The sequence below is a fragment of the Medicago sativa genome, chromosome 6 (genome assembly GCF_051527215.1).
Source record: "Medicago sativa cultivar Bolivia chromosome 6, Bolivia_mono, whole genome shotgun sequence".
In the NCBI taxonomy this organism is placed as follows: domain Eukaryota; kingdom Viridiplantae; phylum Streptophyta; class Magnoliopsida; order Fabales; family Fabaceae; genus Medicago; species Medicago sativa.
In genome coordinates this window covers 13,032,297-13,045,739 of record NC_140754.1, presented here as the reverse complement: position 1 = coordinate 13,045,739, position 13,443 = coordinate 13,032,297, and the positions used below count along the sequence as shown (strand labels likewise).

The 13,443-nt window shown below is 33.3% G+C and overlaps 3 protein-coding genes across 3 annotated transcripts in view; all 3 read right to left on the bottom strand.

Moving 5' to 3' along the window:
- Positions 1-1,534: 1,534 nt before the first annotated feature.
- LOC146912963 (uncharacterized) lies at positions 1,535-2,785 on the bottom strand. The gene has a single exon (XM_085720821.1). The coding sequence runs from the start codon at positions 2,783-2,785 to the stop codon at positions 1,535-1,537; it is 1,251 nt and encodes a 416-aa protein (XP_085576947.1).
- A 5,610-nt stretch (positions 2,786-8,395) lies between these two features.
- The window catches only part of LOC146912955 (uncharacterized), a 51,187-nt gene continuing 46,139 nt past the window's right edge, over positions 8,396-13,443 (bottom strand). The window contains exon 2 of the mRNA XM_085716260.1: positions 8,396-8,418. The gene's annotated coding sequence lies outside the window, so the exon portion shown is untranslated. The remainder of the gene's footprint in view (positions 8,419-13,443) is intronic.
- On the bottom strand, positions 8,611-9,705 carry LOC146912962 (uncharacterized). The gene is made up of 2 exons (XM_085720820.1): positions 9,566-9,705; positions 8,611-9,458 (listed from the first exon to the last, which is right to left on the bottom strand). The coding sequence occupies exons 1-2, from the start codon at positions 9,703-9,705 to the stop codon at positions 8,612-8,614; spliced, it is 987 nt and encodes a 328-aa protein (XP_085576946.1). The 3' UTR covers position 8,611.

Here is a 13,443-nt window from a genome sequence, read left to right as displayed (position 1 = left end):
CAAGCAGCTAGATAGCAAAACTTCGATATTGGCAACATAGTGGACACAAACACATTCCACACATGCATCTTGATTTTACGGGTTCTATCAAAACTGAACTCGATATATATGAATCTCTAGTGTATACAATTCTGGTGTATCTGTAGATGGGATAAACGTTCAATTCTGGTGTAATATCACATGGAGATACCTCACATTGCTCAGTTTGGCCAGTTTTTTTTTTTTCCTGGAATAAGTAATGAGAAAATCAGGTGACAAGTTACTAAGAAATAGAAGTACTTTGCCTTTTACTATAACAATATATGGATTGTCTATATTACTTGCTAATCTTACTTTCGGTCATGTCTAATGGTCGAGCCAATTAATGTGATGAACTCCTATAAACTTCTAAATCCGTATTTTAAGGTAAAAGAAACAAATAATTCTCTCATTTAGAAACTGTCGTAAGCTAGAATCATTTTTAACTTGGACTTAACCTAAGGTCGATACATTTCATCAAATTTGTTAGCAAATAAAGCATAGGTAACCCCAATCATCAGTAAGACAGATCAATGGACAACTTCACTTTAATCCAATAAGACAGGCTTTTTGCTCCAACAATCATTACAAAACAATGAATTAGAAAGTGAACAAAATAAATAAATTTTTTAGGTTTCCCTCAAAAAAAAAAAATTTAGGTGATTGATCGAGCTTTGAAATCTTCTAGTTCTAGCTGTTTGTTTAATTCCAAACTTGCTTAAATTTCCTGAAAATCGACCATCTTCCCTTGATCTCCTGTAACTTCCTCTCTTTCAAATGTCACTCAATTTGCTGTGAAGCCCATGCCTATTAAACAATCAAAACCGCGAAAATAAACATAATGACTTTTGATCCTATTCATATATACCTAAATTACATGTGTTATTAGAAGGACACAAACCCATCTAGATTCCTGAGAGAAAAATCTATACAAAGATATTAGGATCTCCAAGTTAAATTTACCACAATTGTAGATCAATAACATGGTAATCCAATATATATGTAAATGTATTAACAAGTGAACTACTTTTATTACATCAATATTATTAATGTATATTAGTATCAGACTAGACACCCACCAGCTACCACTAGTTAATTCACCTATATATACACCAAGGCTCAAATACAAAGCATGTAATTGATGCAGAAAATTCATTTGCAAACAAATAAGGCTGGCAAAAATATGCATCAACATCATTGTTCACACCAAGGCCTTACAGCTATTGTTGGTGAAAACTACGAACTCTCAAAATCGTATTATTTGATAGTTACAGCTAAAGAGCATTTCAAAATCTATATTGTAAAAATTGAAAGTCATATGTTCTAAATATAAACAACATATCACTTTATATGCAATTGCAGCATGGAAACATCTTTGTTTCCCAAGATCCTTCGGTTACAAATACTCAATATAAAAAACAACAGACTGATTAGTAAATGTACCTTTGTAAGTTGACAATTTTAAAAATTTATTTCTTAGAGAAGTAAATATTAATACAAAGAAAACTTACAGTGTTCATAGAAATTTCAGAACACTAGCAAATAAGGCATCCATGGCCAGTTCCCTAATAGTATCACTTACGTCAGAATCTTCCAATACAATCTCTCTCAGTTGTTTGCAGTTTTCAACCACATCTTTTACTCCTTTCTCTGTGACCAAGTCACAACCTATCAGTGATAGTTTCAAAAGCTGAGAACATCTCTTTGAGATCGCATAGAGTGTTTCATCCTCAACATCTGTACTTGACAAGTCCAACACCTGTAGCTTGGGAAGTACAAAGTTCATTTCAAATATGTCCACATCTGCATTACATCCGGTTAAGTCCAAGTGTGTAATCTTATAACATCTCCTTAAAATGTGACAAATACCTTCAGATGTCCAATCACTACAAAAACTCAAATCAAGCAACTCCAAATTGGGGAAAGAAGAAGCAAACACTGTGAGATTTTTGTCACTTAACCAATAGTTCTCACCCAAATAGAGAGACTTTAATTGAGGGTATACACCAATATCTGTCAAAGAATCATTATACTCTGAAGTCTCTTCCCCAATACTTGTGCTTTCCATTTTGATCTCACTAAGTGAAGGACAATTTCTAACTAGTAAAAACAAGGATACTTCTGTGAGGTGGCGACATAGACTAAGGTCTATAGACACCAAATCAGCAAGAAACAAAGTCAACTTGGCAACATGTTGATCATTCAGAAAATAATTACAATCAAGATCTAAATGTTGTAAATGTCGACACTTGGATAACAAAGAGTGAATTGCATTTGTGTGATTGTTGCTCAAACTTTCACCGAGGTTGAGTTGTTTGAGCAAAGGGAAACAATCGGCAATGAGTAACAGGTGAGAGCTTTTAAGAGATTGAATGTTGGAAGCATTGAGAGAGGTCAAAGTAGTAACCTGTTTGGAGAAAGCTCGTAACCCATTAACGGGAATGGTCCGATTATTGGAGATATTAAGAGATGTGATATTTAATGGGAAACGAGAGATTGCACGGAGAAGCTGGTTGAGGTCACAGTTGTAGTGTGAGAGGTCAAGGGAGTTGAGGTGTGTGAACCTTTCGAAGAGGCGAACAACGAAAGGGCGTGTTTCATCGTAGACAGTAAGTGAGAATAGGAGACCGTTGGTGAGGCGGAGGAACTGTTTGGAGACTAAGGATAGAGAATTTAAATAGTGATGACGGTTGTTGTCGTTGATGATGAGGAATCTGAAGACAATTTCCCAACAATGATCAGGTAAATATGAACATGTTTCTTCCATAACAAACTGTTGTGAAGATTTGAAAGAAGTTTTCTTCTTCCTTTTCAATGGATTTCGGAAGAGTTTCGCTAGTGGACGCTTGTGGGAAAGGAAATAGAAGATATGAGAAAGCAAACGGCGTCGGTTTATTGTGTTTTAGGGTTTATTAGACAATGGCCTTTGCTTATGGACAATCTTCCTTTCACTATATATCGATATATTTGTCCTTTTTTCTTTTGTCTTTTCGTGTCATTTTCAACACAACAATCACCGCTTCATATTTTTCAGTACAACAAAATAAAAAACACAAAACTTCATATTTTTCTGTACAAAAAAATAAAAAACACCAAAGATTGACATAATTTGTATAAAACTAAATTGTTTTTGAAAATAAAATTATTTTTATAAAGGGCCCGTTTGTTATAGATGTTGAAAAAATGGATTTTTCCTCGTATTTCTAAAAAAAAATTGAAAATTTACTCAAAATCACATATTATTTCAAAACGACATCTTGAAAAATTATTTTTATGAAAACTATTTGAAATAGGTATTTTTAGAGAAAAATTTTAGTATCCAAAAAAAAACTAACAGAATCGTAAAATACTTAGAGTGATATTTTAATATAAGCTATTCAAACGAATTTTTAATTTGAAGCTTCCCTAAAAAATTTCTTTATTAAAAAATTATATCAAAAAGATATTACGCTACAAAAATCTGAATTTTTAATTTGAAGCTTTCCTAAAAAAAAAAAAAATTCATTAAAAAAATTATATCAAAAAGATATTACGCTACAAAAATCTATTTTAAAAAATGCTATAACAAACGGCCCTGAAATCTCTAAGAAATCATCTATCAAATATTGAATGTCAAAGTCACTTTTATTTTAATCTGTAATAAATGAGCTCTATGAAACCGTTTGTTATAACTTTTTTAAGGTAAAAAAAATATTTATTAAATAGTTTTAAAAGTATTTTATCTATTTTAGAAGTTTGTAAAATTTCATTCGTAATTTGAATTTAAGTTGGAAGACAATGGTTCTTGTTTAATTGAAAATTTTATTAATATAATCTCTGTTTTGTGTATTTCTAGGTGTAATTCACTTAGATAATAATCTCTTTTAAAATCAAACACTATGTTTTTAAAAGTTTTTGTACTATGGTGTTACTTTTCATATGTGATTGGATTGATGTGAATAGAGGCTGCAAAACCAATCAATTTTTTGCATTATACTGGGAATGAATAGAGGCTTTGCTTTCTGTAGAAAGTGCAATGAGTAATCGTAGAAAGTTGAATGTTATATGAAATTTTGGACGATCCAAAGAAAAGAGGGAAATCACATTGAGTCTCTTTCAGCAGTACAAGTGAAAGTTCAAGGAAAGGAAAGAGAACTCGAGGTTATACACATATGCGAGATGTTTGGGACATTCTAGACGGAGACTTTGTACTTGCTGATGTAGATCCTTTGGGTCCAATCGGTTGGGAAAGATGAATCTATTGAATGCAAACACTTGCATGAGTCATACATTACTAAGTAAGGAGATATCAATGTGCTTGTATCAATTGTCTTGGTTGGAAACACTTGCAAGAGTCATACATTACTGATAGGCTTGAGCTAATTCAGGTCCAGTATAAATTTTTAATAGTTCAGCTTCAACTCATCTCTTCTAACTTAAATTTTTTTGATTTGTTCTTGAATTTTCTAAGCAAACAGAAAAGGATAACATGTGCATAAAGTGGAGGAAATTTAAGTATGATTTTAGAAATTTAAGTATGATTTTAAGTCAAAGGGATATGAATATGATGAACCGAAGAGGAAATGGCTGCATACATTCCTGATAAAAAGGTTTATCGCATTCAGTGTCGTGAGATAGTACATCATTGGTGCTCGAAGGAAGGACAGGTGACCACATTTTTCCATCTCTTTCTTGATTCTGTTAATATTTCATTCTTTGGTTGTGTATAACTGTTAGTACATTCAATTGTAGAACTATCAATACCGTCAATTGCATGATTTTGTATAACTATCAGTATTTTCAATGTAGAAATACTGCCGAATCTTATTTGCAATATTCCTGTAGTTATACAAACCACAACTATTTTTCCTGTTTGATAAATTAAGCAATCGATCAATTTTGTTTGACACCAATATTGGATAATACACCTATATGAATCATAGTTTTGAGATAAGTGACTTTGAACCGACCGACTTTAGCATTAAAAGTCCACGTAACAATTTTTAAAGAGGGTATAATGGTGGAAATATTTTATGACTTAAATTAAATGACCAACTTGTTGCAAAAAAAAAAAAAAAAAATTAAACGACTATGGAAACAAAAGATAAATCTATTAGTACACATGACAACCTGCTAGTTACAAAAAATAATAGCTTGCATACTATGAAAGACTCCACAGTCCGCATTTTGTTAAAATAGTTGAACTGAAAAATGCATTTGTGAAGAAATTCTACTGTTGCCATCAGCACAAGTACTGTTATAGTTAGCTATTTCTGCTGATGTGGCAGAGTTAGTTAGAGCCACTGCTGATGTGGCAAGGTTAGGTATGAGGATTAGTTAACCATTTAATAAACTGGGGTGGCTGAGGATTATGATTACCACAGACAAGTCCTTGTGTGATTGATGGATGCCCAAGGTATGTCGAAGCAAACAAAAAACAACTGTTTAGGTCTGGATACTTCTCTTAGTTATCCGGCATGTCTCGTACGGGTATCATATGAGTATGTATCTCAAAAACATATCATTTTTAGTCTTTAACATCCCAATGTGAGTCACATTGGTTTAGTGTTCTACCAAACAGGTGAGTAATTTAAACTTTACAAGACATCCCAATGTTAATGTCTTACCTTTTTTGAAGTATAAGTGGCGGGAAATAAAGAGAAAGGGGTTATAATGTATCAATATAGTTATTCTTAAAAGAAAAAAAATGTATCAATATAGTTAATTAAATAAGATAATTCATCAGTAGGTTGAAAAAACCTTCAATTTTGGGGTAATATCAGATGGCGAAACCTCAAATTGCTCAGATAACCTTAGATGGACAGGTTACTGAGAAATAGAAGTACTTTGCCTTTTACTTCTAACAAGATGTGGTTTATCCTAAATAGAGAATTAAGCTTCCAAAATTCAGTATTTCTTCTTCAACCTTCAATGCAATTTCTCTACAAATGTGTGAGGAATAACTAAAGCTACATTCCAAGTAGTTATAATTCCTAACATGTAACTTTTTAATGTGTTTAGGATCTGTGGTGGAACAAAAACTAGCCCTAGGATCATCGGTTTTCCTATTTTGTTTAGGATCTGTGGTGGAACAAAAATTAGTCCTAGGATCATCGATTTTGCACTTTTGTTCCGCAGTTCCTCTTTCACTGTTTGCAGTCGTGTCTAATGGTAGCCAAGTCATGCAATTCCTTCAATAAAAATTGAAAGACGCGTAAGTGTATCTATCTTGTGCAGAGTGACCAACTAATTAATACAACAACTATCAGCATATAAATTATAACATTTTAGTTTTGTTATCCCAATTTGGTAAATTATAACATTTTAGTTGCTAGAAATTAATTGATTTTCCTTTTCCACTTAGCAAGGAACTGATTGCTGAAACAAGCTTAATGCTCTGATTTCGATCACCACCACTATCTGTCCATTCAACCAACTATGTTTACTTTTTTCGGAAACATTTTACTTCTTTGGTTTACCTATTCCTTTTACCAAACAATAAAATTTAAAGATTAAATTACGCACACCTGAAATTTTGTCCAGGTAATCGATGTGATGAACTCCTATAAACTTCTAAATGCTTATTTTAAAGAAAAATAAACAAATAATTCTCTCATTGAGAAGCTGTCATAAGCTAGAATCTATTTTATCTTTGACCTAACCTAAGGTTGATTCGTTTCATCAAATTCATTTACCAAATAAAACATAGGTAACCTCAGCAATCAGAATAAACAATAACAATGATGTTAATAAAATTTGCCAATAAACGGTTCAATTGGAAAACGGACTTTTTGCTCCAACAATTAGTACAAGACAATGAATGAGAAAGTGAACAAAATAAATAATTTTTTCTGTGCTCAATTGAGCTTTGAAATCTTCTAGTTTTAGCTATTTCTTTAGTTCCAAACTGTTGGAAAATATAGAGCGTGAGGGAGCTAGTCGTAGGGACACACATTAGTGATGAGCATATTGTAGGAGGAGACACATTAGTGATATTGTGAAGCCTTCAATATTATTGACATTGCATCTCAAAGGTTTAAAGGCTTGAATACAATTGCACCCATATAAGTCTATTTATAGATGCTTATAGATGTTTCTAGAACTAGAATAATCTAGGCCTTTGTTTGCCTTTTCTACATTAGAATATTATGGATGTTTCTAGGCTACAACTCAACCTAGACATTAATGGAACAATCTAGAAACATATAATAACTTTAAGCTTATTCTAGTTTTCTCTAATGTATTCTAGAAATATCTAGAAATGTGCATCATATTTCAACACTCCTCCTTGATGCATATTTCAAAAACTTCAAATGTAGTACGTAGTTGCTCAAACATAGATGTGTGCTATCATCTCCTCCTGCATTGATACTCTTCATAGTTGATCAATTTGACATGATAGAAAAATTTGTGCCACCTCTTGCCATAATATTTGTTATTGGTCTCCTTGCCGGTCTTGTTGAAGACTTCTGCATGGACCATTCTTCCTCCTTAGTTGCATGTGAATCTCCTTGTCGACATTGTTGAGATTTCTGACAGGGAGAATTTCTTGTCCATAGTTGCTTGTGAGTCTCCTTGTCACTCATGTAGTAGATTCTTGACAGGGACTCATTCTTGCTCTAGTAGTTACCTATGCTTGTACTCAAGTTAAGCATCAGAGGTCACAGGTCTCCATTTATATTTATTGCCTGGACTTGTGCTCTATTCGAACTTGAGTGTCTTATTCGCCATAGGTCTTCGACATGAGTCGGACTTGAACTTTAGAGGATCGGGCTATTAGGCTACCTGAACTCCTCTATAGCCTTCTTAGTTTTTTTGTTTGAACTCAAACAGAGTAGAGCCTTGTGGCTACATGTACTCCTTTTGTGTTTGAGTCATAGACTGAGAATTTCTACTTTTGTAGAATTCATGTTATAGAAGAACATATAGTTGGTGACACGAGGTCATATTTTGCTACGCCCTGTTAATGACCGAACGCAGCTCTGATATACCACTGTTGGAAAATATAGAGCGTGAGGGAGCTAGTGGTACGGACACACATTAGTGATGAGCATATTGTAGGAGGAGACACATTAGTGATATTGTGAAGCCTTCAATATTATTGACATTGCATCTCAAAGGTTTAAAGGCTTGAATACAATTGCACCCATATAAGTCTATTTATAGGTGCTTATAGATGTTTCTAGAACTAGAATAATCTAGGCCTTTGTTTGCCTTTTCTACATTAGAATATTATGGATGTTTCTAGGCTACAACTCAACATAGACATTAATGGAACAATCTAGAGACATATAATAACTTTAAGCTTATTCTAGTTTTCTCTAATGTATTCTAGAGAATTCTAGAAATGTGCATCATATTTCAACACAAACTTGCTTAAATTTCTCGAAAAACAAACATCTTCCCTTGATCTCCGGTAACCTGTGACATACACAAAATGAATCAACAGGGATAATTTATCTAATTGACTGTTTCTTTTGTTTCACATTTATTTGAATAGAATATAGAATTCTACTCCCACCCCAAGATACTTCAGTTATGAATAATAAGTTGACAATTTTAAATAATAATTTCTTAGAGAATTATATATTAAAACATGGACAACTTACACTGTTCATACAAAGTTCAGAACACTTTTAAAGTGGGCATCCATGGCGAGTTCCCTAATTTCATCACTTATATGATTATATTCCAATACAATCTCTCTCAGTTGTTTGCAGTTCTCTACAACATCTTTCACTCCTTTCTTTGTGACCCAATCACAATATTTCAGTGATAGTTCCAAAAGCCCAGGACAACTCTTTGAGATCGCATAGAGTGTTTCATCATGAACATCTGTTTCTGACAAGTCCAACACCTCTAGCTTGGGAAGTACAAAGTTCATTTCAGATATGTCCACATTTGAACTATCCTCTAAGCACAAATGTGTAATCATATAAAACCTCCTTACAACTTGCCAAATACCTCCAGATATTAAAGAATCAGAACAAGTCAAATCAAGCAGCTCTAAATTGGGGAAAGAAGAACCAAACATTATGATTTTTTCGAAACTTATCCATTCTCTATGACCCAAATAAAGAGACTTTAATTGAGGGTATACACCAATATCTGTCAAAGAATCATTATTCTCTGACGTCTCTTCCCCAGTGCTTGTATATTCCATTTTGATCTCACTAAGTGAAGGACAATTTCTAACTAGTAAAAACAAGGATACTTCTGTGAGGGCTCGACATAGACTAAGGTTTATAGACACCAAATCAACAAGAAACAAAGACAACTTCGCAACATGTTTATCATTCAGAAAATAATTGCCTCCAAGATCCAAATGTTGTACACGTCGAAACTTGGATAACAAAGAGTGAATTGAGGTTTGTGAACCTTTGAAAAAGGCGATCAAGGAAAGGGCGTGTTTGATAGGAGATAGTAAGCGAGAATAGAAGATTGTTGGTGACGGAGAGGAACTGTTTGGAGACGAGGGATAGAGAATTTAAACAGTAATGGCGGTTGTTGTCGTTGATGATGAGGAATCTGAAGACAATTTCCCAGCAATCATCAGGTAAATATGAACTTGTTTCTTCCTGAACCAACTGTTGTGAAGATTTGAAAGAAGTTCTCTTCTTCCTTTTCAATGGATTTCGGAAGTGTTTCACTGGTGGTAATTTTTCCGTTGAAGATTTTCTTTTCCTTTTCATTGGCAGGGAATTTCATGAGCACCTATGACGCCGGTGGGAAAGGAAATAGAAGAGAGAAATCATACGGTGCCTCCCGTTTATTGTGTTTTAGGGTTTCGGTAAAAGAACTAGGAGTAGTTTGTAAATTAACCAACGACAATTGTTCGTTCCATTAATATATTTGAATTAGACAATATTAATGGGCTTTGTTTGTGTCCAATTTTTTTTTTATCTTATTGTGTCTTTTTCCACACAACAATAACAACTCCTTCAAAAAAATAATCACTCCATATTTTTCAGTACAAAGAAATGTGACTCCATAATTTTTGTAAAAAAATAAATTAAAAAAAAATCCCTTTAAGAGGAGAAAGAAAATTAGTGCCATGTACCAAAAAAAAAAAAAAAACTTAGTGTCAAAAGATTGAAATAATTTGTAACAAACTGTTGGAACATGTGTGGAAATTGAGCAAAAATACTAAACACAAATTCCCATGTTGGGTAGAACTAGTGTTGTGTGAATTGAAAAAAGTGGAAGTCCCACATCGGATGGAAAACACACATTAGTAGTGTTTATATAGTGGGGGTGTACCTCTAATTAATGGGGGTACATAATTATGTGAACGAAGTAAACACTATAGAAAATATATATATATATATATATATATATATTGATATATATTTTATTATTTGGAAATGATAAATTAAATAATTAATTTAATCATTATTATTTGGGGGTGTACCTCTAATTAATGGGGGTACATAATTATGTGAACGAAGTAAACACTATAGAAAAAAAATATATATATATATATATATATATATATATATATATATATATATTGATATATATTTTATTATTTGGAAATGATAAATTAAATAATTAATTTAATCATTATTAGAAAGTGTTTTCTTAGTCCCCAAGTTTCGCTAAAATATTTTGGAACGCAATCTAGAATATTTTGGAATACAACCTGAAATATTTTGGTAGGCAATCTAATATATTTTAGTACTTGATCTGAAATATATTTTTGTACATATATTTTGGTACTCAATTGAGATATTTTTGTATTAGAACTAATATGTGAATTACTTAATCACAAAGTAATATATTACTTATTCCCAAAGTTTCTCATATTACTTGTTCCCAAAGTTTCTCACTTATTAGTTGTGAATTTTCCCTATAAATGGGGAACTCACATAGTGCATTTTACACACCAAAGAGTTTCATTGAGTTGTCGAGAACTCTTTCTCTCTTCTCCCTTTCTTGACTTGTGTTGACGAGTCCTTCTTTTCTTCATCTCCTTTTTTTCTGTCCCTTCGGAATTAAGAGTGTTCTTAAGACCATAGTCCCTTTTCGGTATAATGTCCCTTCGGAACTAAGAATGGTCTTAAAAACATAGTCCCTTCGGTAATATACGTCCCTTCGGAATAAAGAGTACTTTTAAGATCATAGTCCCTATTTGGAATAACAATGTCCCGTTGGAATCAAGAATGATCTTAACTCTATATAAATATTATAACAATATTTTTTCTATTTGAGGAGAAATGGTGGTAACACCATATTTGAGTGGTCGTAGTACCATTTTGATAGTTTGAAGAACTTAAAGGTTAGAAAGGTGGAAACACCATATTTGAGTGGTCTTAGCACCATAATAGAATGGTAATAATACCATATTAAAGTGGTTTCAGTATTAAAAGAGTGGTCTTAGTACCATATTGAATGTGTAATTCTCGAACGGTTTTCTACAGTGCACTATTTAATCGCACAGTTGTAGCTGGGCTTGTTTTATCCTGGAGGCGGCGTGGTTGATAGTCTGTCTTGCACAATTTTGGGCAGTGCCACGAAACGTCTTAAAGAGAGCGACCTGGTCGTGACTCAACCTAGTAACAACTTCGGTAGATAATAGAATTAGGAAATCCAAATACAACAGTTTGGAAATCCAAAAACAGCACAAACTAAATTATTTTTTCAAATAAAATGATTCTTATTTCAATAAACAAACACAAAATAGAAATAATCTCTCAAATATTGAATGTCAAAATCACTTTTATTTTAATCCGTAACAAACGAGCTCTATGAGATCGTTTGTTATAACTTTTTTAAGAAAAAAAAATCATCTTTTTGATAATACTAGTATTTGGACCCGTGTGATGCATGGAAAGTTGATTTTCTCATTGATAAATAAATGGGACAGTTGATCGTTAAATGAAATATTAGTTTTTTTTTTTTTTTTGAAGAAAAATGAAATATTAGTTGTTGATTTGTTGTTGAGCATGAGTTAATGCTTCCAAACGATGAAAAGGACGACAACAACATCAACAACGATAACCAAATATTATTCCACTAAGTGGGGTCTACTACATCGACCGAAATACACCATATTATTTTATCATATACAATATTTTGATCCAACTCATTAATCTATAAATCTTTCCTAATAATTTCTCTTATAGTTTTTCTAGGTCTTCTTATACCTCTTGTAACATAACTATCCTCTATATTATCTACTCTTCTTACTAAAGAATCCATAGGTTTTCTCTCTACATATCCAAAACACCTAAACTCATTTTCCACAATATTTATACTATAGGTGCTACCCCAATTATCTCTACAATGTTGTCATTTCTAATCTTATCCCATCTAGTCTTGCCAAACATCAAACTCAACATCCCCATCCCCGCACACTTACTTTATTTTCATGGTTGTTCATAATGACCCAACACTGTGTTCCATAAAACACAATATCGGTGTCGTTCTCTTTTCCTTATCCTCTTTAATTTTCGTTAATTGTATATGTTAATTGATAACGTGATAGTGTATAAAATTGATAATTGATCTAAGTAATTTTGATAAAAATTTATCTAATTCAATGAGTTAAGTTTAACAATTGTGCTTGGATCAACTAGTTTCAATTCCTATATAATTCATCAATTGCATATACATTGTGTTTTTGATTGATAGCTTGTTATATTTCATTATAGGTTTGGATTTGAAATTGTCTAGTTTTGCAAATCGTCAAGAACTATTAATATTTGATTGTAATAGGATTTACATTGTGTACTTCTCAACTCTATTGTAAATCTCATTGGCACATAGCTTTAACTTTTTGTAATTGTTGTGATTGTTCAAGCTTGTTTCCAATTAGTCAAAACATTTCAAATCGTATTTGAAAGCTTGGCACGTTTAAAGAAGGTGCCTACACTAAAGTGTACAAAGTGGCATAAAGTTCTTCTTTTCGGGTTCGGTCAGGAGGGACAAAAGAGAGATGCTTTCTATCAGTCAAAAGCGGATATCGCCCCCCCCCCCCCCCCCCCCCCCATGCTCCCACGGTCCCCTTACCGAGGAATAGAAAGGAAGGACCGGGGGCCAGAGCTAGTTGGGTTGGGGTATAGAGCCGTAAGCGCGATGGGGGGTTACATAGGACGTGCTCGTACGGTTCTAAGAAGGGTATGATCAACTCGTTGTTGGGAACTTTCACTCCTCTATATTCGAAATATGCCTTTCTAGGAGCATTACGATCTGCAGCTCAAATGGTCTCTTATGAAGTCTCAATTGGTCTTATTCTTATTGTGCGCCTTGTGAGCGCGTTTGGATCCCCGAAGGCAATCGCTCGGATGTTCCCCTAACCCAACCCGGGAACGGACCGGAGGGAACTGCAGCATGGGGGATGTTCGCGTCTCGTCGCAAGGCTCATTTTTAGTTTTTGGTTTAAGTGCTGGAGGATTTATCTGATCAAGGGTCGGGACACAAGGGTCCTGGTACTATCCAGGTGCG